General features: G+C 36.7%; 1 protein-coding gene across 29 annotated transcripts in view; it reads right to left on the reverse strand.

The window, feature by feature from the left end:
* The window catches only part of mark3b (MAP/microtubule affinity-regulating kinase 3b), a 71,863-nt gene extending 47,954 nt beyond the window's left edge, over nucleotides 1-23,909 (reverse strand). For 5 of the 29 annotated variants that reach the window (XM_077221216.1, XM_077221207.1, XM_077221205.1 and 2 more), the window contains exons 1-4: nucleotides 23,267-23,903; nucleotides 20,565-20,789; nucleotides 13,159-13,350; nucleotides 12,055-12,108 (exon numbers count right to left, since the gene is read on the reverse strand). In XM_077221216.1, coding sequence (XP_077077331.1) covers nucleotides 12,055-12,108; nucleotides 13,159-13,350; nucleotides 20,565-20,675 — 357 coding nt within the window. In that variant the 5' untranslated portion in view covers nucleotides 20,676-20,789; nucleotides 23,267-23,903. Of the gene's footprint in view, nucleotides 1-12,054; nucleotides 12,109-13,158; nucleotides 13,351-20,564; nucleotides 20,790-23,266 lie in introns of those variants that run through there. The other 24 variants (XR_013200072.1, XM_077221214.1, XM_077221210.1 and 21 more) reach the window with 10 other exon arrangements.
* Between the last annotated feature and the right edge of the window lie 3,290 nt (nucleotides 23,910-27,199).

A 27,199-nucleotide genomic window follows, 5' to 3' on the forward strand; every position in this document is an offset into this window, starting at 1 on the left:
TCTCCTAACTATCCTCGAATAGAGATGACGTGTGTTGCTGCCTGGTGCGCCTTTATTATGACCTATTTGCCAACATTCTGGGTTGAAAAATACTATTAGTGGTTCTAGTAGAGCTGAACTACAGGAACTAGTAATTATTTACTAGTTAATTCTTTAAATAATTATGAATCTCTTAAATATGTACTCTACTGTGTTGCATTTTCATTGTTCTTTGATGAATATAAAGTTCAAAAGAACAGCTTTTTTTTGAAATTTTGTAACATGTATGAATGTTTATGGTCACTTTTTGACCAATTTAATGCATCCTTGCTGAATTAACGTACTCATTTCTTCAACAAAAAGAAAGTGTGCATAATAGCTGGTTGTCTATAATTTAACGCCATACCAGCTAAAACAATATAAAAAAGTGAAAAATGTAAAAAATAAAATATATAATAAATATATAATAATAAACAATAATTAAGTAAAAACATATTAAAAAAACTACAAAAAGGGTTTAAAAATACTAATAATCTAAAACTAAATCTCGTTTCATTAAAAATGTTTTCATAAGAATTGACTGAAAAGTCAATTGTAAAGTCCTAAAGGCTTCAAGACATAACAGTCCATGAAATATGTGTAAATGACGGTAAAATTACACAATCACATGCATGCACACATCCAGAGCATATGATGTTGCGTGATACTCACATCCAGACTATAAGCTCCTATCTTATAAATAACTACAAATTTCTCTCCTGCCCATATGCATTGCATGCATGTAATGTCTTATGTTTTTAACTGCAATTCAAATAACATAAAAAATGAATCTCATCTAAATAGTAAGCATCAGAGACAATAACTCAAATGCGTCGGAGCAGCCGGAGTTCCAGGAAACACGACCGGTGCACTGCAAGGTCTGGCTGGCATCTAATAAAAATGTTCCACACAGTGAGAGAAAGATAAAAAGAAGAAAATATTCCATCATCGACACACAAACAGAACAAAAACAAAGAGAGGATAAACAGATAATAGAGAAGAAGAAAGCTTTCAGCCCATCTGGGTGGTGTTGCACCGGATAGGATGTGATGCGGTCTGACCGACCCCTGCAATAATCCTGAAACCTTTGCCCCTTTTCTCTTAAAAACAAGAGTAGACCTGATGATTAAACGAATTAGGGATATGTTGCTTTAAATACAGTGTGTAGCCCTGAAAGAGGGTCCTAATGTGACTTCAACATATCCCTTGCTGACTCATGGGATTAAACTTTTGGTTATTTGGGATTAAATTTATGCAAACATTTCCGTGAAACAAAATTTTTAAATTACAGTAAGGTAAAATTTGAGGAAAATTTACTTAAGAAAATGGTCCTAAAAATAGAAAAAAATATTTGTTATATTATATAATGGTAAAATTCGTGATTACAGCATCATTTGAAGAGCCATGTACCATTGAATATGGAAATTAATATCTGATACTTAAACCATGCAGCACAATCCCAGCCCCTAAAAAGTCAAATCTGGTTGATGGAATAAAAACAGGAAATGGGAAGTCCATGATATCAGCAGTTAGCAAAACTTGAGATAAAAAAAAAAAACACAAAGTAGCCACTTTGCCACAGATTTGCATGTCTGGGCTAGCGGAGCGACCCAAAAAGTCCTGCCTTTGTGCTTGAGGATTTTTTCTACCAGATTTGTGCATTTCACATCCTTAAAAAGTAATTGACGTTATCTTGCTTCTTTATTTTAATACATATTTTCAGTTTCAACCGAAGGAGGACAGGAATAATAACCAATCCAGATGTTACAAAATCTCAGGGCAAATCCACACTTTAATTAGTCAAACAAGTAACAAATGGACCTGCACAGATGCATTGCTTTCTGGATGATGCAAGCACGAAATGAGGTCAATGCCAGCGGGAAGACAGGCCCGCGAAACGCTGCCAGACTGCAGAGGTTTTGTGAACATTCCTGAACCTTCACTTTGCAATTAGGGCTATATATATATATATATATATACATATACACACACATTTATTGCGATATGGAATAAGGAATTTTCACCAGATGAGTTGAAAAAATTAATCAGTGAGTGAGGTGATCTTAAAAATAACCTTTTTTTTCTTAAAAAAAAAAAAAAAAACTTTTACTTTGAGGAAATGTAGGGTTAAACAATTTAGGGATAGGGTTCATACTTGGGAATGCTTTTTCCAAAAAAAAAAAAAAAACTTTTTCACGAGAGTTTTGATAGGTCGCGTTCCCACTGTTTTCAACAAATTCATTATGACTACGAAATAATAATATGCTGCGTTCCAGCCATGTCATAATCACCACAATTTCGAGATGACAACACGTGACGTTCTACTCTGAGCTGTTCATAATCTCCTCGTACTGGAAATTACGCATTTCTATGGCACCACTATCAACGCCTAAATTAATTTGCAGTGATCAGGTGGTAAAGTGGTCACATGGTACAAGTAGGAGCCCTCAAAAAAATCCCCAGCTTACAAGTAGTAATTACGAGCTGTACGAGGACGTGTTGAAATCTCGTAATTATGCCATGCAGTGAACGCGCCTATAATTATTATATGATTTGATCGTTATTATTTAATAAAAACATTAAACAACATAAGAAACATTGTGATAATACTACAGTAAAATAAATAAATTACAATACTAATACATGTCTTCATTTTCTAACAGTAAACCCTCAAGCTTTTATTTTGACGGGTGGCAAATAAAAATACAGTAGTCAACATTTAAAGTGGATCAAAACCTTTCATCGAAGTTATACATGAATTTTGAACAGTACCAGTTCTTGTCTTAGGACAACTTTGATTAACTTTTTTCATCCACTTCAAATGTTGACTAATGTGATGCTGGTTTCAGAATGAAGCACGACACTGTTTGTTAATTGACATGCAAGCTGTATTTTGCATATATTTATTTAATTTAAACATAGCCTGCGCGATTTGACAATTGTACTAAGCCATGTTGCTTTTACAATTTTATGATCTTGCAGTCTAAGACCCATCCAGAAGAGCACCAGTACTTTAAGAAATACCCCTGTCCTTTCCTCATGGCCACACACACACAGGAGAGGCTGAACCACATGTGCACCGCACCAGAAATAAACGCATTTGAGCAGGTGCTGGCCGATTTTGCTGTACACCAAATCACAGCGATCTGCTCAAGAATGAACTTGAGATTTAAGGTCTTCTCTGAGGAGAGAAATGGTGACTCATTCCATTTTCATTCACATCCCCTGATCTCAGATGTTCCTCATTCACTACATTTCTAGGATACCAGTGGCAAAAAAAAAAAAATCATCTGGGATCGCTGAACGGAACATCTCCTTTACAACACCCACGTACACCCACATGCACACTCTGAAAAGACGCAATGATGACGTTCACCCGCTTCTTTTAGCTATTGAATGCTCAGAGTGCTTCCGTGCTCTCAACCTTGACTCGATCGCAGCGCCTGTCGATCGCTGATTCCAACCTGTTATTCGTACATAAAAGAGGTTAATTTTAAACGAGGAGATGGAACTAGCTCCACAGGCCGTCTTCCCACTCTCTGCGGTTGCGTAAGTGGTCGCACCAACGCAAATAAAAACTGCATCGGTGAGAGACGAAGAAGAAAAAGCTCTGGGAAGCACAGAAGTGGTCACTGTCTATGAGAGGTCCTGAGGTGTGTGGGTGGATGCTGGATTTAAATATTAAGGTTAATGGCAAAGCGCTGCGTGCCAAAGACGTGTAAAAACGGACTCAGTGTTAAACATAACAATTTTCCTCTATATTTAGTATTTTTTGCATGTTTTTATTTTTTAAATTGCACTGTAAGCAGCAATAGGATCTTAGAGTGCCTTTTGCTTAGTGATAATCCGCAAAGATAACTGCAAGTATCCTAAATACGAACTTGCCACATGATTTTTTTTTTTAAAATTGGGGTTTTTAAAGACCCAAACAAACAAACAAATAAATAAAAATTCTACATAAAAGTAATAATGATGTGGTATGAGATGTTAAATAAACGCTAGAAAATATGTATAGTCCCCAATAAAATGCATACATTTATAATTATTATACATCATAATAAGGTATTGGATGCTAGATAAATTATTTAAAAACAATTATATACCCTCAAATTCACGGTACATCATTGATATGTTTTGCTTTATTGTCCGAGAAGAGAAAGATATATTTTAACCGCATATAAAAGGTTATTTTGTCAATGTTCAGGAGTACACTAACATTAGTACATTAGTAGTCTGTTACATTAGTAACAGATTATTTGAAAGCAAAAAGAGATTAACTACAAGCCACAAAACTCTAATTGTGATTTGGTGCGGTCTTTAATTGTACATATATTAACAGCTAAAAACACCTGAAATCAACTAAAACATAAATAAAGGGTTAGTTCGCCTAAAAATTAAAAAATTCTGTCATTATTACTCACCCTCATGTCATTACAAACACGAAATACTTTCGTTCACTCTTCTGAACATAAATGAAGATATTTCTAATTTAAATCGGAGAGATTTCTGTCCCTCCATTGACAGCTACGCAACTGACACTTTGACTAGATCATAAAACTAATCCATATGAATTGAGCCGTTTAGTCTAGATTTTCTGAAGAAACTCAATCTTTATGTTCAATCTTTTAATTAATTCACATTTAAACAGTCATCAGTGAACATAAACAGAAGCTCAACCGAACCTGCTTGACGTGCGAGAACAAACCTCATTTGTTCTTGCAGAAGCTCGAATATGAAGCGTAACTGTGCGTTCACACCGCAGCCGGCGAGAGCGTCAAAGTGGCCGGAAGTCATTCATTTTCAATGAGAGCCGGCGGCGAGCTCCGGCGAGAGCGGCACGACGCGTCTTGGACGGTGAGAGCGGCGAGGAGAGTTGAAGTCAGGTCAACTTTATGGTAATAAGCAATGACGCGGTTCGGCGGCAACCGGCGGCAACCAATCGGAATATAGAAGTGCTCCGTTTGAGAGGAGTCCAGAGAACGCAGTCCTGTAAACTTTGGTTCCGACCACATTAGTTCCCAAGCAAAATTGAGGAGGTTGATCATTTGAATTTGATAAGAAGGCACGCAACACTATTTATAGGCAATATTTTCGCGCTAGACCGCTTGTTTTTCAGCGGGAATGTAAATTATAATAGCACTTAACCATGAACATAAAAGCCACACCACACAAATGGCTTTTAATTTGTTTATTTCATTAGCAAACATGTCACTATAATTGTTAAGTTTTTTCCATCGATCAATTTTCTGCAAAAATAACGATCGACATGATTGATGCTTTGTGGCCCCTTTAAATACAGTTGTAAAAATGACCACGCGTTCGATCTACGTCAGAGCATCAGAGCGTCCACGAATCTTTCCACGGCGTTGCTGGCAAGGCGGCAAGAGCGAATTTTGCCGCTCTCGCCGGCGGCGGTGTGAACGTACAGTAACACACAAAAATGAATCTCACTGTGTCTGTGTGAACGTGCTTGAGCTTCCGTTTGGAACGACATTAGGGTGAGTAATTAAAAAAGTTCTAAAACCCTAAAATTAAAGTTCTGTCTTCCACTTTCTCATCCTCAGGTTGTTCCAAACCTGCATGACTTTCTTTCTTCTTTGGAAAATAAAAGAAGATATTCTGAAGAACATTGAAGACCAAAACCACATAGTGCAAAACCACTGACTTTCATTGTATGGATGAAAAAACACAAAGGCATTTTTTCAAAATATCATCTTTTGTATTGCACAGAAGAACGAAAGTCATACAGGTTTATGAGGACAAGTAAATGATGACTGAATTTTCATTTTGGTGTGAACTATCCCTTTAGTAAACTTTTCTATAGCATAAATATGATAACCTTTTTATTTGTGCAAGGATTGTTATGGACTTCGGCAATATGGGTCAGACATTTAGACTCATTTTAGCACTGCCATCCAAACCATTGTCTGGGGCGGGCTAGTACTGACATCCATCCACTACTGACAATCTTATTGCTTAACCAAACGGGGTCATAACTTCCCATTCACTCCCACATGTGGGTCTCATTAGCAAGTCCAGAGAAGAAAACATCAAAACACTTACACAACAACCAACTCTCAAGACCTCGCCAAAGATCACTACACAGATAAACGGCCATTATAAAAGGCTGCTTTTGCACCTGATGCTGAATCTAATGCTTAAGTGAAAAATAAGATAAGGATAGAAAAAAAGCTGAATTTAGAAATTCTTCTAGTCAACTGTAAGGAAAAAAAAAAACATTTCAACGTTCAGAAGGTCTGGACTCCATAGCAGCTTTCATTGGCCAAGGACAGTCCAAGAGGACATCTGATATGTAAAGCAACCAATCACAGTTCATTTTGTTCGGCGTCATGTTTAGGGACATGAAAATGTCCCTATGATAACAGACAGGCATGCATCTAATAAATAGTTCATTCAAGAACGTTGTGCAAGTTCAATGCAACAATGGCGCCATGAATTTCATACTTTTGAAAATCCAATGTTTAGTTGATCTTGATAAGCTCTCATTGAGTGCGTTTACATGAACATTCTTAACTGGATTATGCATAATAAGCTGATAATGCACGTTATCATGTAAACGCGTTAACCCGTTTTCCTTAATCGGAGTAAGGTCATAAATAGCTTAAGCATAATCCGATCATCACAGCTAAACTTTTGGCCCTTACGAATATTTTGCGCAGCATGTAAAAGCATTACCCTGCTTTCTGTCGGCTTATTGAAGTACGCATGTAGGAAATACATCGCAAACTCACTCTTTTCTTAACCCAAAAAATGATAAAAGTGCTCTCATCTCGTGCAGCAGAAGAAGAAGTGGGAGCCTACAGTCAAAATGCTGCATCATTAACTGCATGAGAGGATAATATATGGGCTGTAAGTTTCCCGCTGACATGTTGCAATACTCTTCTTCGCTTTTTTATGCTTTATTTAACATCACAAATGACACAACAAATCAAATACTCAAGAGTCAGAAATGCAAAAATAACCTGATTTATTAATAAAGTCTTGTAAACGCGGTTTTCTTGCGCTGTCTGGTTATTGGTTTGCATGTGAACTCGGACAACATGTTATTTCAATAAGCTGATTTTTGTGAGTTATCAGCGTACTGGTGTGCATGTAAACATGCTCATTGTCACAGTTGTAAACATGACGGTTTTCTTTTTCCATGAAGGGGTTAGGCATCCCAACGGCTTTGTTTCCAGGTGGACCATAAAAGAACGCAACACAGATGTCTCCTGGAAATCCTGTAGAAATCAACCAATAAGATGGACTTTGAAATTCCCAAAGTGTTTCCCATTTTGTGTGCAATATGCATCAGACTTTCAGCCAAAGGTCCGTATAGGAATGACATCTGAGGCTGAGACTACCACTACACCAACATCCCCTTTCCCAGTTATAATATGAAAGATCAGACATGAGATATCAAAGCTATGAAATGTCAAGCAGTAAAAGTGAGTTACGGCTGCAGGGTCTGAATCAGCAATGATAATGACTCAGCCTCCTGCCCAGGACTATAGAGTACAGACGGCCAGTCATTACACACTCCCGCTGAGTTATGAGCAGAGATGGCAAACATCTTTGCAGAGGGTGAGAGAAATAATACAAATGAAAAAGTAGGCCTATACAATGATGGAACAAAACAAAAAACCTTGACTCCAAAGAATTGACTTTTGAATTTTCATTAACCGAGGCATTTAGACCCAATTAGTCATATTGCTTGTAGTCTCGTCGGGTTCAAACGTACACTTCAAAACCCCAAACTTTTGAACAGTAGTCTCTTATGCTCACCAAGGCTGCATTTATTTGAAATGCATTCCTGTGATGTCAAAGCTGAATTTTCAGCATCTTTACTCCAGTCTTCAGGGTCACATGATCCTTCAGAAATCATTCTAATATGATGATTTGCTGCTCAAGACACATTTCTTATTATCAATGCTGAAAACGATTGTGTTTTGTGGAAAGCGCAATCAATTCCTTTCAAGATTCTTTGATGAATAGAAAGAAGCATTTCTTTGAAATAGAAATATTTTGTAACATTATAAACTTCTCCAGTTTTTGCATCCTTGCTGAATAAAAGTATTAATTTAAAAAAGTCTTACTGATCTAAAACTTTTGAACTGTAGTATACATTAGTCATATTTAAAATTAGTGAGAAAAATTAAGATTTTGAGGCATTATGTGCAAAATTAGCAGACGTTCCCATCTTTACCATACATTTGAAAATCATTTTAGTGAATTTCAAGCATTGTCATGTTATATAAATGTTTATTTCCACAAATTAGCGTATTATTTTTAAATGTCATAAATTTTAAAATAAATATAATTTAACTGATAAAAATGGGACCAATTTGTGAAAATCACACATATCATGGTCTTATATGCCATCGGCTGATCTCTATATATCAGTATCAGACACTGAAAAACCAATATCAGCCAGCCACTTACGAAAACATTATCTATTAAACCATTTGCCAATCCATATTGTCTTAAATTTCGGTTTCACTATTAATTTAAAAGAAGTTTTGAAAATGAGTTAAAACGCCAATGGAGCTTGATGTAAGAATTTTTAGCGTTGATCAATATGGCATTTAATGTTGCATTTTTAGTGGCTTTTATTTTATCAGTAGACGTAGATTGTAGCAGATGATCATGTTAAATTGTTGACACTGTAGAAAATTATTGCAGGCTATCTTTAGTCGCAAGACCGTGACAAAAGCTGTCTTTGAACCTCTCTCACTGCATGATGTATGACCACCGCTTAGGAGCCTCGACCACAGAAATCGTCATGATTGGTCATCTATTGTCCGGTATAGCCCAAAATCGTACAATGTGTACCGGGCATTACATTTGGAAGGGGGGAATCTCCTCAACCACCACCTATGTGCAGCATCCATCTGCGACGGCAGCCATATTGTGCCAGAACACCAACCACACACCAGCTTATTGGTGGAGAGGAGTTGGAATGATGACGTACGTACGTACATACATACATACATACATGCATACATGCATACACACACACACACACACACACATATATATAAATATATATATATATATATATATATATATATATTAGGGGTGGAACGGTACATGTATTCGTATTGAACCGAATCGGTACGGACGTCACGGTTCGGTGCATGAATTAACACGGAGAATACACGGTATAAAAATAAACAAAACTCGCGTGCAAATTAATTAATGTAATGCGTAGCTACTGTTAGATACGCGGGTCCTTTAGGGACACCTAATCTGTTGCCCTGCTAGGTTTGTTTACTTTAGCCTGCCTCCGCAGCGCAAGCCTCCGCTGACCGCGCGCGCGCCTTCCCAAATGGACGAGGCATTTATACTTCGCGCTCGCAGGTGTACTATTCTTTGAAACAACAGTGTGCGACTCGGTGTAATTGTCCTCTAAACCATCAGGAATCAGCGGTGAGAAGTAAGGTACACTCGTGAATGTTTATTTTAGTACTTTACTACTCTACTAACACTTTAGGACACCCAAACCACACTACTAAAGAATCGTGTAAAACAGTAAACTAGATTATTCCTTGTGACATTAGAATAAAAATGGATATGAGAACGTAACCTACAACTAAATTAACGTTATCTTACATATTTTCTAAACATTTTTATTTAGTTTTGTGAACCTTTTTATAAAACATGGCCATTTATTTTGATTTAAAGGGCTTATGTCTGCTATTGTTGGCTCATTTTGTTAATGTAAGCAACTAATTTAGACGCAAGAACTGGGTGTAAAAAATAATAAAATAAAAATAATTGCCTTCTGCAATTTTGTTTTGCTTTTCCCTCCATTGTACTGAACTCGTACCGAACCGTGATGTCTGAACCGAGGTATGAACCGAACCGTGACTTCTGTGTACCGTTCCACCCCTAATATATATATATATATATATATATATATATATATATATATATATTTGGAGTGTAACGATACACAAAACTGACGGTTCGGTTTTCCCACGGTTTTGACGTTTCGGTTCGGTTTAGAAAGCTAAAAAAAAAAATTTAAACAGTTGTTTAATTAAAAAATGGTGTCTTTGTCTTTAAATTAATTCAATTACAATTAAACGTTTTGCAAGGATTAAAAATCTGCTAATGCTGTAAACTATATAAGGAGCCGCACATTACTATAACATTAAAGGTTAACAACAGAGCCTAAATTCAGATGCTATTTATTTTTTAGATATAATAATCAACACCCAACACATTGTATGAAAACATGTAAACTGAACATAAGGCAGTTTTTGCATTAACTTTACTCTAATTTGTTATTGAAATATAATAATTTACACAGTTGCTGTCATTTTCATGAAAGATATTTTAAACGTACATTAAATAATCAAGATATAATTCACAGGTTAAGTAAAATATAATATATAGGATAATATAGTGCATTTATTTAGTGCAAGAGTTCATTTCTCTAGGAATCAACAAGTTGTGGACACTGAATCACTTCCTGCTGAGGTAAATATAATGCTAGTGACAAGCTATGCAGTTTTATTGACGTCTTTACGCTGCTGAACACTGATTGAGCGATTCCACGAGTTATGATGCCTTTCAGTAAGTATAAAGTATTTTTCAACATACCTTCAGGTGTCCATTCATGCTTATTCTGTAACAGAGGAAGAGATGATCGCGTTTACTCGCGCTCCGCGCTGCCACTTGAAATGAGGAGCTAGTACATCGATCTGTCACGCCACATCATAGAGTGCCAAAACGGCATTTATTGTTTGATTTTTGTGATCAAATAGTCAGAATTTGAAGATTACACCTTGCTTATTATCGAAAGTAACAAAACACGGAGCTTGCTATTTGGTGTTAATGGTGGTTAGGCTACAAAACTGAATTCGTTGTGTACACATTCCAGGTCCAATGAGCCGGGCTGGGCGGGGCCGGGGTAGCAGGGGGCGGGGCGTGTTCGGTTCGCCATGAGAGTATCGCGATTCGAATCGTGGGTTCTGTATCGCGGTTCTTCGGTGCGGTTCGAATATCGTTACACCCCTAATATATATATATATATATATATACAGTACACATATATATATATATATATATATATATTCATATATATATATATATTCATATATATATACATATATGTATGGGGATGATTAGGAGGACAGAGGCCAATGGGCAAATTTGGCCAGGATGCCGGGGTTACACCCCTAATTTCTTCATTGGAAATACGTACTGAGGGTATCAGTGGGTTGCACTGGGACTGGGTCATACCCAGTCTTTGCCCCTTATGTCCCAAACTAATCATCGCCTCCCCTCCAGAGACACAACCTGAGCCATGGACTGTCAATTGGCTCGCAAATGGAAAACGGCCTAAATCAATGGCCTGGAAAAAACAAGTGCCAGCTAATTATAGGGAAAAGGGCAGCCAGTGGAAGAGAACATCAACACCTCACATTGACCTCAATGTGACAATGTGATCTATATGGTCCATCCAGGAGAAAAAAAACACTATTTTTTGGCACCAAAAATGACATCAAAACCAACAAAGTCCAGGAGACCCACCCTAAGCAAAGTGTCTCATCTAAGCGCTCTGCAAATGTGTAGTTATTATTCGAGCCTCTCATTCGCATTCCTCTGCTTATGCTATTATTAGCTGCCTCTGAAATCCAAGTCCACTGAGGGTTCCTCCATCAGCTACTGCTCTCCCATCATGCACCACTCTGAACAGAAGTCCTTTTGATTTTGGTTTGCATCTTGTGCTGATGAAAATGAACATGTCAACAAATGCCAAATCAAAACGATAAATATGATGATTTTAAAAATAAGCAATAAATCCCAGTGTTCCAAAGGCAGCTGTCCCTCTATCTTGCAAAGAAGTACAGCAATGCTAGTATCTTCATATTTGGTTAATGTTTAATTCGCTCAACAAGGACAAATGGAGGGATTCCATTCTTGCACACTCTTGTCCTTAAACCAGCGAAACAGAGAAAGATAGGGGAGACTGAGAATGTAGGGGACAGGATTTTTATAGTTCAGCAAGAATCCTAAAATGTTTACCTTTTGAAGGCTGGTAGGATTAAGTTGTGTCTTATCAATTATTTTTATGGCCACCTGCAGGAAAAAGAGAGAGGAGGGAAAGAAAATACATTTTACTGCCTTGTTCAATGAGGTCTGACGTGTAGCCAGTAAAAAAGCATCAATTTGATGGTTTTATCAAACATCAGCTCAACTCAAAATCAGAGTGAATCCCACAAAAACAGCCAGGAACAAATCCAGCTCATATTTCTACGGAGCCATGCAGAAAAAAATATGTACTGTATATATATCGTGGCCACGAATTAAGAATTTCTCCTCTCATTTTAGTAAATACTGGCCACAATTTACTATTTTGTTCCCTCGCTTTAAGTAAATTGTGCACAAGATATAATAATTTGTTCCCTCGTTTTACTAAATCATGTGCACAATATAATAATTTGTTTCCTCGATTTAGTAAATCTTGGCCATATTGTAATAATTTGTTCCCTCGTTTTGATTTAACTAAAACAGGGGAATTAATTATAATGTAAGCTAAGTAGGCTAGTATAACTAGGCTAGTATAGGTAGGATTAAGTAAGCTTCCTCAAGAACCAATGAGGTTCATTCTCGTGTTACGCAGCACGTTTAAGCTTCAGCAAGAACCAATGAGGTTCAATCTCGCGTTAAGCCACAGTTTGAGTTTCCGCAAGAACCAATGAGGTTCACAGTCCTTTAAACGAAGGAACGAATCATTATATCGTGCGCACAATTTACTAAACAAGGAAATATATTTGTATATCATGTGCACGATTTACTCAAAACAAGGAACGAATAAGTAAAATATGCTGATGTATTAGTAAGTCGTGGGAATGAATTGTTAATTCTTCCCCAAGATATACATATTTTTTCTTCACATGGAATGTGCGGGGGTCCGTATATTTCATCCTAAAAAATATATAGATATAGATATATATTATTATTTTTCTCAAAGTGGCATTTTTAATGTAAAAACAGGTTTGACTTTACTAACAAAATAGCATGACTTTAGCATTATATCTATTGCCTCTACGTAAAGTGTTACTGTGACACTGAATAACCTTTAGTATAACCAGCCAGTTTCTCCATTCATATCTTCATAAAGCTCACCTCTCGTCCAGTAAGAATGTGTCGTGCCAATTTGACCTTGGCAAAGTTTCCCTTGCCGATGGTTTTGAGGAGCCGGTAGTTGCCGATATGTGGCTGCTCATCGGCACAGGAGGCAATGGAGTTCCGACAGCGAGCCCCTGACCGCCCGGGACGGGACGCCACTTCAGTCCGCCCATCTGTGTGTGATGTGGGCTGGAGACAGACGAAGAAAAAAAAAGAATATTATTAAAGACAAATACACTGTTTAAAACTTTCATGTCTTCAATATTGATGATAATGAGAAATGTTTCTTTAGCAGCCAATCAGCATATTATAATGATTTCTTAAGGATCATGTGTCACTGAAGACTGGAGGAATGATGCTGAAAATTCAGCTTTGCATCACAGGAATACATTACATTTTAAAATATATTCAAATAGAAAAATTCTTTTAAATTGTAGTAATAGGCTATTTCACAATATAACAGTTTTTATGCTAATTCTGGTCAAATAAAGGCAGCCTTGGTGAACACAAGAGACTTCTTTCAAAAGCATTTAAAAAAATCGTACCGATCCCAAACTTTTGATTGGTACTAAGACTTCCATACAGCCCAACAGCTTTAGATGAGATAAATTCTCAGAATGTGTCAGAAAAGTTTAAAATTAAGATTTGATTAAGATTAAAATCCGAATCACTTTGGAGATCTCCGTATACGGCATTTGCTTTGGTAGTCGTTAAATGAAACACAGGGAATGCCGAATACTGATTGCATGAAGATATCTGAACCCGACAACCTCAAAGAGGAGCTTCACCACGGGAAATATCTTCATTTCCTCCCAACAAGGATATATATCTGTGAACTGTGCCAGTCAAAGAGTTCCAGTCTACATCTGTTTGTGATACAGTATGGTGCCTAAAAAGTTTCCCCTCATAGGAACGGAGACATGTAAATAAAGTAATCTGGACAAAATGTTAGACAATATCCTAGATTTCTGTGTTGACTTCCTCTTTCTCTGAAAAACACTGAAGCTGCATCCTTTCAGAAATGGTGCTTTTATAAAGTGATTGTTTTTGTTTTAAAGACAAGCTTTATTTCCTGCCAGTCAAGTATAACTAATACTAGTATAACAGTGCTGGATCAGTTTTTATGTGAACATGAAGCTATAAGTGACAGTCAATTTAAAACTATAAGTTTGACAGCGAATGTAAAGTTATAAGAATGTAAAATAGTGAGCTCGGCTCCACTGATGATGTTAAAATCTCAAACTGTGGAGCGAGTCAAACGACATTGCTCAAAAGACAAAAACACCCAGCTACCTTACTGAATCAATAACTTTAATGGTTGATGAGCGATGATAATTAGTGGACATGGTTGTAGAAATCTATTAAACATGTTAGCATCATTGAGCCAACAAAAGGCAGAGATGACACAATAGGCTCACACAGCGAGGAATCATCTATGATACGTTTTCAAGCAGAATGCCGGTCCATCTGGAACAGAGGGACTTAAATTATATCAGACATCTTAATAATAATATTCAATGTAGATGAATAGACCACAGCATGAAAAATGAACAAGGTCTCTAAATGGGCTGCAGGAAATGAGATATGACGTGGCTGAAGGCTGAAACAATACCTGAGAGGAGACAGATCGACAAGATGTTGCCTGCATCACTGTGAGTCATGCTATGAAAAGAGCTCTAGTGATTAGAATTGGGTAGTACAACTAGATCTGGGTCAAGATTTCTTAAAGGCATATTTCACCAAAAAATTAAAATTCTGTCATTAGGCTTATTACTCACCTTCATGTCGTTCTAAACCCGTAAGACTTTCTTTCATCTTTGGAACACAATTTAATCTTTTTGATTTTTCAAAAAGTTCATAGAGCTCGTAAAACTAATATGAATTGAGCAGTTTAGTCCAAATTGTCTGAAGAGATATGATCGCTTGGATGAACAGATTGAATTTAGGCTTCTTTTTTTTTTTTACATATTAATATTCATCAACTCACACATCAGTTGTGATAAAAGGAAACTCAAGCTTGTTCGCTTGACGTGCGAGAACCAATGAGGTTCATTCTTGTGTTGTGCAGAACGTTTGAGCTTCCTCAAGTACCAATTCGGTTCAATCTAGTGTTACGCGGCAGTTTGAGCTTCCTCAAGAACCAATTAGGTTAAATCTCGTGTTACGCAGCAGTTTGAGCTTCCTCAAGAACCAATGAGGTTCATTCTCATGATACGTGGCAGGTTGAGCTTCCTCAAGAACCAATGAGGTTCAGGCCCTGTCCACATGGAGACGCGTTTAGCTGTATACGTCCAAATTTTTTATCGGATCGGCGTTTCGTCCAGACAGATCCGGCGTTTTGGGAGACTGAAACCGCTATTTTTTTAAACCGGGTCCCAGGGTGGATAAATCGGAAAACGACACCCTTGCGTCTTCGTGTGTACGGCCAATCCGTATATTTTGTGAAACGATGATGTCATCACCCCACGTGTCGACTAGTCAGACGCGCTAAATCAGTAGCCTAACATCAACAACAACTGCGACTACTTGCTTGAGTTCATGCTGCAGAAGCTACTGAGCCTCTTATTTCTTTATTATTTAGGCCTACTTTAATGTGTTTGTATTTCTTTATTTTACTTCTTTATTTATATTTATTTCTTATGCTATGATGCTTGTATTTTGTCTGATTAAGACATTTCGTATTTTGTAGGGATGGGCATTTCAACCAAAAATAATATTCGACGATCGCTGGGAATTATTTGATTATTATTCAAAAAACGCACCTCTGCCCCTCATGCTCACCGGTAACACGGCGTTCGCTCCGACATAAAATTTCTCTATACTGTAGTCCTACATGTTGTAGCCATTAAAGAAAAGTTAGTTTCATATTTATGTTTAAATATTATGTTATTTTTTTCCATTTCATATATGTTGATTATATGAAAAGTGAACAGCGTGAGTAGCCTAATCATAAGATGCGCAATACCGAGACTAGGGCTGCACGTTTTCAAGTTTTTCATTAACCGTTAACCGAGGCCCTTAGCGGTTAATACTCGGTTAACCATAGTCTACATGCCGCAACCCCGAGATACAGACACACGAGAAAGGGGTAGTTCATTTTTAATAACTTTAATAACTGCACAAAACATCTTTAACTTTTAGGTGGCAAAATATTGTTTTAGGCTACCTGATTCTGTGAATTACACTGCACAAACCAAAAGTACTACTGCCGAATGAAGAAGGGTCAGTTCTCCCCAGAACATAAAATAATCATTTTATTTTATTTTTCGTGTTCGCATTTATATGGAACAAACGCATGGACGTGGCAGTTCTGGAAGCGGCACTAAAACGTTTTGTATTAATTGTATCTTAATTTTAATCTATGTTTCATCAACCAATTACCTGGAAATAAGTAAATATAGCAGACATTAGATAATACGGAGCCGCCGGCGCGTGAACTGGAGCTCATCTCATAAACGAATCCCGAAACTCAGCGTAGGCTATAAGGTAGCCTAGTTGTCTCACAGACCTGATAAATAAATCTATATTGAAATGTCTACTTTTAAACACAACAATTCAAAACGAAAGAAAACAGACTGCTCTCTGCTTATGTAATCCGTATGAAAAGTGCATTTCTCTCTGGCACGTTCACTGCGAAGATCGCGAATCAGCATTGTCAACTTCATCTTTCCAGCTGAGTGAGCCTGGAAACAATTAAAATGTCTCCTTGCTATATTTGACATATTCATAATCATTACTTTTGAATGTTCTTTTTGACACCTTTTAGGTTATTGGCAGCGCAACCCAGCCTACATTACATGAACGCGTCAGCACCGAAAACATGGAGATGGAGATTTTTTTTTAATAATCGCATTCGCACAACCTATTTGATATTCCAATTAAATAAGCTACTCAGTTAGGCTACTCATCCCAACCAACTATTAAAAAAATGTTTACTTGTAAGCGGTCTTTTTACATGTTAGTTTTTTTCTGTGAGCGGGAATTGAAAACCAGGAGTGGACTATTAGCGAAGTGATTACAGAATGCTTAGAGTGGAGAGAGGAACGTGCTTTCGCTCCACTCCAGGCTTTGATCACATCCCCCTCAGCAAGGTGAATACACCTCGTCTTTCCTTAATTTAAGACCTATTCAAACTAAAATTAAGACATTACACTATTTGAGAAATGAAAGCCTATTTACGGCCTTAAAATTATGAAAAGTGAACTTCTTGTGGACAATTCAAATGTCTGGGAGCGCTCTGGCGGTGCAAAAATGTATTACAACTAAATTCAATGCACGCCATTGACGCCACTTAACCGAGCAAAATGTTTCACTCGGTTACGCAATTTTTAACGGTTAATCGGTTAACCATGGACACCCCTAACCGAGACGCATCATTTTGACCACTTCATTAAGTTTTGTTTTGTATAAAGCCTTTCTTTAAAATTAAGATACAATTTATACAAAACGAAATTCACTTTAATCAATGTTTCATCAACCAATTTCCTGGATTTAATAAATAAGAAGCAAATATAGCAGACAATAGCCTATAATCAGGACATGGAGGCACCGACGCGATATAACTTGCATCGCACGTGAACTGGAGCTTGTCTCATAAATAAACAGAAACTCAGAAATATATCTAAGCTTGAAATATCTACTTTTAAACAAAACAATTCAAAAAGAAAAGAAACAGACAACTCTAATAATCCGTATGAAGTGTGCATTTCTCTCTATAGGCACCTTCACAATACTGCGAAGGTGGTGAGTCAGCATCGTCACAGAAAACACTAGTTTATTAATAAACAATTAAAATGTCTCCTAATGATTAGGCTATTTGCCAGTTCTTTGTGGCAAGCTTTATGCTTTAGCTAACTAATCGAATATCATGATTCGTGACTCATCCCTATTTTGTACCAGGCCATTTATGGTTTTTCATATTGTTCAATAAAGTTCTTGGTAAAAAAGAAAAGAAGCTACTGTGCCTAATATGTATATTATTGTATACACCGCGAAAGGTTTATGCACAAGTCTTCTTCTCTGTTTTTAGTGTATCTGTGTCAGAAATACAGCGACTCATACTGGTCTGGCATGTATACTACATCGGTTTGAGTCGGTTTCAGTGGTTTCGTGTGTACGCAGATATTTCTTGAGACGGCGCCTTTTTCTTAGGCGTTCTTTTTTTTAGAACGAGAAAAAAAAAAGGTTGGATAGAGAAAGCTCTGGCTTCGTGTGGACGTGGCCTCAATCTCGTGTTACGCGGCAGTTTGAGCTTCCTCAAAAACCAATTAGGTTCAATCTCGTGTTACGCAGCAGTATGAGCTTCCTCAAGAACCAATGAGGTTCATTCTCATGTTACGCAGCAATTTGAGCTTCCTCAAGAACCAATGAGGTTCATTCTCATGTTACGCGGCAATTTGAGCTTCCTCAAGAACCAATGAGGTTCAATCTCATGTTGGGCAGCAGTTTGAGCTTCCTCAAGAACCAATGAGGTTCCTTCTCATGTTACGCAGCAATTTGAGCTTCCTCAAGAACCAATGTTCAATCCTCAAGAGGTTTGTTCTTGCGTGTCAAGCAGGTTCAGTCGAGCTTCTGTTTTGTTCGCTGATCAATGTTTATATGTGAATAAAAGCCTAAATTCAATCTGTTTATCATTATAAAGTGATCGTGTTTCTACAGAAAATTTGGACTAAACTGCTCGATTGTTTTACGAATCTCTTTATGAACTTTTTGAAGTGATAAAGTGGTAGTTGCGTAGCTGTCAACGGAGGGACAGAAAGCTCTCAGATTTCATCAAAAATATCTTCATTTGTGTTCCAAAGATAAACGAAAGTCTTACGGGTTTGGAACGTCATGAGGGTGAGTAATTAATGACAGAATTTTCATTTTTCGGGTGATCTAACCCTTTAAGTTTTCCATTCAAACTCCATTTAGACATGACCATTAGTCATGCAGATTATTACTTAATCTATTTTGCTCAACAAATAAAGAACTAGTTGAAATATCACCTATTATGCTCCACAGAAGACAGGTTCGGAACAACATGAGGGTTAGTAAATAAACACAAATGTTTCATTTTGGGTTGCACTACTCCTTTAAACTACAGAACTGGTGTAATTTGGATCTACAGTCCCCCCAAACTAAACCAAACTATTTCATTCCGTGCCAATCCGGCCCAGCAGGTATAGAAATGGTTTCATTTTCCACAGCGGGGCTGATAACTCTTTGGAATGTAATACAAAGAGTTTACAGAGATATGAGATGTAAACAGAAACCACGTTATGGAGGATGATCAGATATTTCTATTATTAACTTGTGTGTAGTTTGCTCAAATTGCACAGCACACTTAGCCAGCTATAGAGAAACTAGTAGCCGGGCAACAAACAAGTGACCAATTCTGAGTGGCGTCACATCACTACACACATTCTACAACGGTTTGTAATCGTGCATTACACACACATTACACAGTAAAAGTAATTGCAAAAAGGTATTTTTTAAAAAGGTAAAAGAGATGTTTAAAGAGATATTTTAAACCAGCCAATAAGGTAGAAAAGCAAAGCATTAACATGCTAAGAAAGAAGCTCTACAAAGAATATTTTAAATTGTATTATGAGAGCATGGTGCCACATTGTAATTTATGATTCATCTAAACTTTGAGTAATATGGCACATTGTTAGTAACTAAAAACGGCAGACTCATTTGATGAACAACAGTAAATAGAAACTGGTTAACTTGATTAGATGAAATAAGGATAGGGGGTTAAAAATGTCTGGTCTGATTTGTAGAAAAGCAGTTGTTGAGGCTGTACTGGTTTTTTTCTTGGCTAAAAAGACATTACATTTTAAATGCATTATTGACTGCATAAAAAAAAAACATCAAGCGTCAAGTCTTTAAACTATGTTAACTGGAGTTTGCAGAGCAAAGCCATTTACAATCATTTTTTTAGGACCAGGAGAGATCCTTAAAAAGACTGTGTCCTAAATTCTCCCTCTAGGACAAATGCTCTCATCTAGGACATTCTAGAGCACAGACTAATATTTCTCTATCCCAACATGCAAGCAACCCATAAAAACCATTATTGTTGCTGATAAGATCTCAACATAGTTTCACTTTAAATGTATCAAAACAGCTTCAGTCATTATCTGATGCAGCCAGGGTGTTCCAATGCAATCAGTCAGTTTTACACCTTTTAATGAGCTAATCACAATATTCACTGTAGTTCTGAATAAACATTTCCCAAATATACTCTAAAACCACACAACTTTTTCTAGTGCATTATGCATTAAAACCTTCCCGTGTCAACAAATCTCCTTCCTCTCCGTCTCTGAATGGCTTTGCACATTACAAAAGACTCATTACTAAATAGCCTTTTCCTCCTGCCCTAAATTTAATCAGCCTAATTAAAATGAGTAATTAGCACTTACTATAGTTATGCGGTGCCTCTTGACTGAGTTGGAGCCCTTCATTCTAGCATTGGCGATCTGAATGGCATCAAAACTGACAATCGTTCTGTTTTTGTGATGCTGACAGCTCATTGATCGTCTGGCACAAACCGATGCTCAGAGGAGCATGAAAACATTTCCGACACTTGTCGTCAGAGGTCCGACGGGTGCAGATGATTTGAGTTTTCGCTCTCACTCTTTAACTCTCTGGGTACCAAAGAAGAGAATAGTCGTAACTCAAGGACTAACCAATGGTGAGACTGCATAATAAAGGAAGGTAAGGTCTCCTTGCTTATATGTGTCCCTTTTCTACCCAATGACGCACAAGAACTCCAGCTCCATCTCCAGCACAATAAACTTCATTTACACAGCGCTTTTTATAGACACTGTAACTCAAAGTGCTTTAAAAACAAGTGCTTGGCATTCAATATTCAATTTCCAGTTTGTTTTTAAATTATGGTTGCAATTTAAACACTACACTACCAAATGTTAACGAGCTGATTTATGTTACAATATTTCTGCTACAATGTAACAGCATTTCCACCACAATTTAACTGAGTAACAATCAACAATTGCTTTCTGCTCCAATGATATGTAACAATATTTTCAATACATCATTACTGTGTTTCCACTACACTAAGATAATGTAACATTGTTTTCTGCTGCATATTGATACAGTGTGGCTGTATTTCTGCATTTCTGTATTCAGTATTTCTGCTAGATTGATATAGTAGTGTCATGCAGTGTTAGGCTATATTTAATATAAAACTACTGAAGAAACATTTCTTGTATTCTTATCATGCATGCAATGTGTACAACCTCCTATTAATTTACTGCTAACATGGAATAGTTGTACTTTTATTTTTACCACTTTACGAAGTATAACACAGGACTATCTACGTGAGCTGCAAAAAGTAACAGCGAAAGCAAAAACTTAAAGGTGACAGGTCAGATCACCAGTGCACACTTATACATTCATATACTTCTTACAAATTTAAACCTGAGGAATAAGAATTCTCTTTAACTTAAAAAAAAAACATGCCAGTTGCATCCATTGCATGTGACATGCTGTGTGGAACACAACAGTGTAGCAGAAAAAAGTTACATTGTGTCACTGTTAAATACTTTCAAAAATCATCATGGTTGAAATATTGCTACTCTGTAAAATTGTAGTAGTGGAAATACTGTGGAATTACACTGGAGTGGAAAAATAGTTTCATGTCACAGGAAACACTGTTACACTGTACCGCTGCAGCAGAAAAACTGTTACAAAGTACAACTAAAATACAGTGTAACAATATCACTCTAGCAGAAGTTCCACAACACCATCAACATGTAGCAGATTTTTTTATTTCTTTTTTTATTTATACATTGTATCAGTGTAATGGAAACATGGTTACAAATACTGTTACATGTTACAATTGTAGTGGAAATATTCTTACACTGTATCACAGTAGTGAAAACTGTAACACAGGAGCAAAACAGTGTTTCACACTATAAGAAACTATGGTAAATTGTACATCTGTAGTGGTCATTTTTTATCACTGTAGTAGAAAATACAGTGTAACGATATTACTCTAGCAGAAATACTGCCTCACTGTATCAATATGCAGAAGAAAACAATGTTTCATTCTATCAGTGTAGTGGAAACACGGTTGTGATGTATTGGAAATATTGTTAAATATCACTATAACAGAAAACAACTGTTGACTGTTACTTTGTAAAATAGTGGGAATGTTACAATTGTAGTGGAAATGTTACACTGTATCACAGTAGTTAACAATATGTTTACACAGGAGCAAAGTGTTCTACATTATAAGAAACACTGTTACATTGTACATCTAGCGGAAATATTGTGTCACTGTTGTGGAAAATACAGAGTAACAATATCACTCTAGCAGAAATACAGCCACACTGTATCAATATGCAGCAGAAAACAATGTTACATTATCTCAGTGTGTAGTGGAAACACTGTTATGATGCATTGAAAATATTGTTAAATATCACTGGAGCAGAAAACAATTGTTGATTGTTACTCAGTTAAATTGTAGTGGAAAAACTGTTACATTGTAGCAGAAATACTGTTACTGTATCAAGGTAGTAAAAAAAAGTTTAGAATGGAGTTGAAGCATTGTTACACAGTACCGCTGTATTTAAAAAATCATTACAATATTAACGTTGATACAGCATTGTAACAATATTTTCGTTACAGAGGTCTATTTTTGCGGAAATGGAGTGTGTAACTATAACTCCCGCAGAAATCCCGCTACTCTGTATCACTCAAGGGGAAACATTGTTAGTCTGCATCAGTGTGTCGGAAATATTGTTACAGGATGTCGCGGGACATGAGGGTGACAGTTTTTTTGCGGAGTGAAGCTGCGCGTGAGAATCACACCGAGATGAGCTCCGATGTTTACTCCCTAACCCTAACTGTGTCACACCGACGGATCAGACTACTGGCCTATGAAGCGATGTAAAAACATGAGATCCATAACTTTAGATAATGTCACAACTGTAGGAAACACGATCATAACCCTGCTGATAGTTTCGTTAACATTATGTAGCGTTATGCACGCTTTAAAGTTTAAAGTGAATAGGAATTTGCAACCAATCAAATAAAGGCTGTGAAATACAAAGCAATCCCAGCGAAACTCGACGGAATTAATAGTGCTTTTCATACTCACGTTTTCTGTATCTCTCTCATTGACAGTAGGCAGTGGTGTTCTAGCTGACATTTTAATGTGTCTTTATCTCTTGCAGTCCAAGTCTGTCTGATCACAGCAACCTTCAGTTTGCAGGGAGGACAGCTGCCGGGCACCAGCTGATGAAGATCATGGATTCGATCGACATCAAGACCAAATCCCAGCACAGATAAATGATCCAGATTAATGCAATAATTTATCCAGACGCATAACGGCACAACAGGTCACCGGTGACACAAAAAGCAACTCTCTCAGAACCACAAAGATCTGGCAACCAACAGGTCATAACCAATATGTTGCACTGTATAACTTTAGAAAACTTTGAAAAAGTGCCTATTGTAAACTCAAGCACAAACAGTTCTCAGGCCCCTCAGAAACTGCACACAGCGATCAGACAAGGAAAAGGTGAGGGGGCGTCCGCTTAAAACCGTTCTGTGTCTTGATGTAAGTTTTCCGAATGCGCAGTCTCGTCCTTTGGCTCCAGACAATCTGCTCTAAATCAATCCAGGTTGATTAAATTCCTCCCATCCCGAAGTGTGGGTTTGCCAGTCCAGATAGCGCTCAGTCCAAGATGGCTGCGTGCTGGCTGATGGTGCCCAGCCAAACCCAGCGAGCGCAGCCGGAGGAAGTGAGGACAGAGGCGGCTGCACAAGCTCATTGGCCGGCGCGGAGCTGTTAGTTGTTGCTGGGGTGATTACTAAGGAGAAAACTGTACCTATCGCACAAAACCCCGGCTAAATAACTCAGTGGTACCTGAATGGTCCATGCTCAGATCTATCATTCAGAGATGTTGTAACCACGAGCATGTGGAAAATAATAGTTTAGAAAATGTCAGAGAATGTTTTGCCAAGTTTTTGAACATCTGCCAGTATCTGAGTATAATTGAAATCTATGGTAAATAGATATGAATCAAATCACTACTTGTGATGTTTACATTTTTTCCAATTATAACCATTGAACTGTCACCGTCCAGCTAGTATGACGCTTTGTGCTGTTTTTATTTATCGCCCTTTTCAAATCACATATTTTATAGGCTACTCATAAGGTAACATTACGAACTAAATGAATCCCGAGAAAACCGTTTTGAAATTGGACGTCGTGTTACCATGAAAACGGTACACTGTAAAAAAAATTCCTGTAGTTATGCAGCTGTTTGCCAGTAACTTACTGTAGATTTAAATTGATGTATATTTACTGGCAACAGTTTGTTCAAAGTTAAATGAACATTAAACATTAACAAGTCTTTGTCTTTACAGAATAAAAAAAATAACAATCTAATGCAAAGCATTCTGGGAACCAGAAATTTTCATCAACCTTTTTCTGTTTTTTTTTCCCTTCAGATTTTGGTTCCCAGAATGCTTTGCATGAGGCTGTTATTTTAGTTTTATTCTGTAAAGATAAAGACTTGTTAATGTTTAAGTTCATTTAACTTTGAACAAACTGTTGCCAGTAAATAACATCAATTTAAATCTACAGTAAGTTACTGGCAAGCAGCTGCCAGTACCTAATACTGTAATTTCTACAGATTTTTTTTTTTACAGTGTAGGCTACTCTAAATTATTTTTGCAGGCTCCTCCCCTAGTGGGTGGTGTCGTTTCATATTACTCAATATAACTTTATAATCGAAACACTTATCGTCGGAAATGTCTGAGTCTCAAGGTTACATACTATGTGATAGAAGTGATATGAACAGAAATTTATTTTTGTTATTGGAGAACGTTAACAAACAAAAAAGAAAGCGTTTAGTCTCACAGGAACTTCAATTTTTGTGATGTCAGCCTCAAATTTGGAACACAACTTGCTTAGACAGATGGCTTTGATTTTATAGTAATTTTGTAGTATTTTTTGTTGTTTTAAAATATATATTTTTATATAAAAAACATATTTAGTTCAGTAAATTCTATTTACAGTAAGTTTAAACTTAACTTTCATTTTTTTGTAGTGCTTATAATCTGAGTGTCTTTTTAAAAACAAGACCAAATTTAGGTCTAAAGCATTCTTGAATTTACAACCATTTAAGTTTGGAAAGTGTATTTTTACTATCTATCTATCTATCTATCTATCTATCTATCTATCTATCTATCTATCTATCTATCTATCTATCTATCTATCTATCTATCTATCTATCTATCTATCTATCTATCTATCTATCTATCCATCTTATGTGGTCATGTACTCATAACTATATTAAAGTGTTTAGGTTTATCTTTTTTGACTGAGGTTTCTTTTGAACGAGGTTCAGTCGCTTCTAATGCTTAGGCCTATATGGGATTTTTTAAAGGGAAAAACTCTCATGTTGCATGGCAGATGGTGCCTGCACAAACGCAGACACATGACATCCCCACAATGGCTATTTTGCTGTGTTTTGTGTTTTTGACATGAGAGAGGATGAGCCGCACATTTATCTGTGCACTTCCTGTGTGGCCACATCACTCGAATTACACAGAAAGAAACTAAACCAAATAGACAGTGAACAGATGTTTACAGTGAAGGTGAATGTGACCACTTTCAGGTCTCAGAAGAGTGTATCCAACAAAAGTTAAGAGAATTCTGGCACATGATCACAGAAAAGGTACTCCACTTCAAGGGAACTGAATTTGCTAATCTCAAAAACTCACTTAATACAGTATCACTTAATATAGTATCCAATGTGTTACTACTTGGCTACTGATGGCATTCAGGATTTAAAGGGATAGTTCACCCAAAAATAAAAATTTTGTCATCATTTACTCACCCTCAAGTTGTTCCAGCCTGTATGAATTTCTATCTTCAGTTTAACACAAAAGAAGATATTTTGAAGAATGTCAGTAAACAAACAGTTGATAGGCCGCATTGACTTCCATAGTATTTTCATGGAAGTCAATGGCGCCCATTAACTATTTGGTTACCCATATTCTTCAATATATATACATTTTTGTGTTCAGCAGAAGAAAGAAATTCTTACAGGTTAGGAACAACTTGAGGGTTAGTAAATGATGACAGAATTTTCATTTTTGGGTATTCCTTTTCTAAAAACTCACCCCTTCGAAAAAGTAATATGTATAATAAATCATGTGGGTTCAGAGGTTTTGTCAGAATTTCCCTGATTAAATTATACGTATATATTTTTTTAAATTAAGGTATAAACTATGTCCAAACATACAAAATGAAAAACAGTAATTTATTTAAAGATACTCAAATGATCCAAATGTCAAAGTATATAGGCTACATATACAGTAGCCCTACACATTTAATAAAATTAATTTTATAACTTAAAAAACCCTCTTGGATACTTTCCTAGCATCTTTAAAATGCAATTAACACCATCTTACCTGATGGACTGGTATAAATGTTGTAGTGTTCGATTTTTTTTCTTTTCCTGATTACTCACTGCCACCTAGTGATCATAATCGAGCATTTCCCTTTGAAGTTGTTTTTTATGCCGACAAGGTGAATGGAGGGAATTATTTTTTTTCAATTTATAAAAAAAATTGTTTATTTTTACAGAAAGCATGAGTACATACTAATTAATCAATCAAATAATAAATATATAACCTAGCTAAGCAGCTATGTGTAGGAAATCCTGATGTTTGGAGAGGCTTGTGGAAATGGTCGTTTCCAGACGGTCAAATAAACTTTTGATGGCTTTTGGTTGTGTTGTTTAGCAAATAAATACAATCAGGGAGAATGAAACACAATACACACGCAAACTGCGTTAAAACAGGTAAGACTGGCTTTGTCATACTGAAGCAAAAACAGAACATGGAGGATGAACGCATCTGTGTTTAAAACATAAGCTTATATTGCCAGCTGGACTTCGCTCGGAAATGACTCATATCAGAGAATTAGACTACCTGTTATGCGTGCCGATCGGTGAAAACCTTAGAAAACGAAAGCAACCCTTGAGATACAAATATTCTTTTTGGTTTATTAGCC

Source organism: Siphateles boraxobius, unplaced genomic scaffold (genome assembly GCF_051911475.1).
Source record: "Siphateles boraxobius isolate OS27281-9 unplaced genomic scaffold, OSU_SipBor_1 8, whole genome shotgun sequence".
NCBI classification, from domain to species: Eukaryota; Metazoa; Chordata; class Actinopteri; order Cypriniformes; family Leuciscidae; genus Siphateles; species Siphateles boraxobius.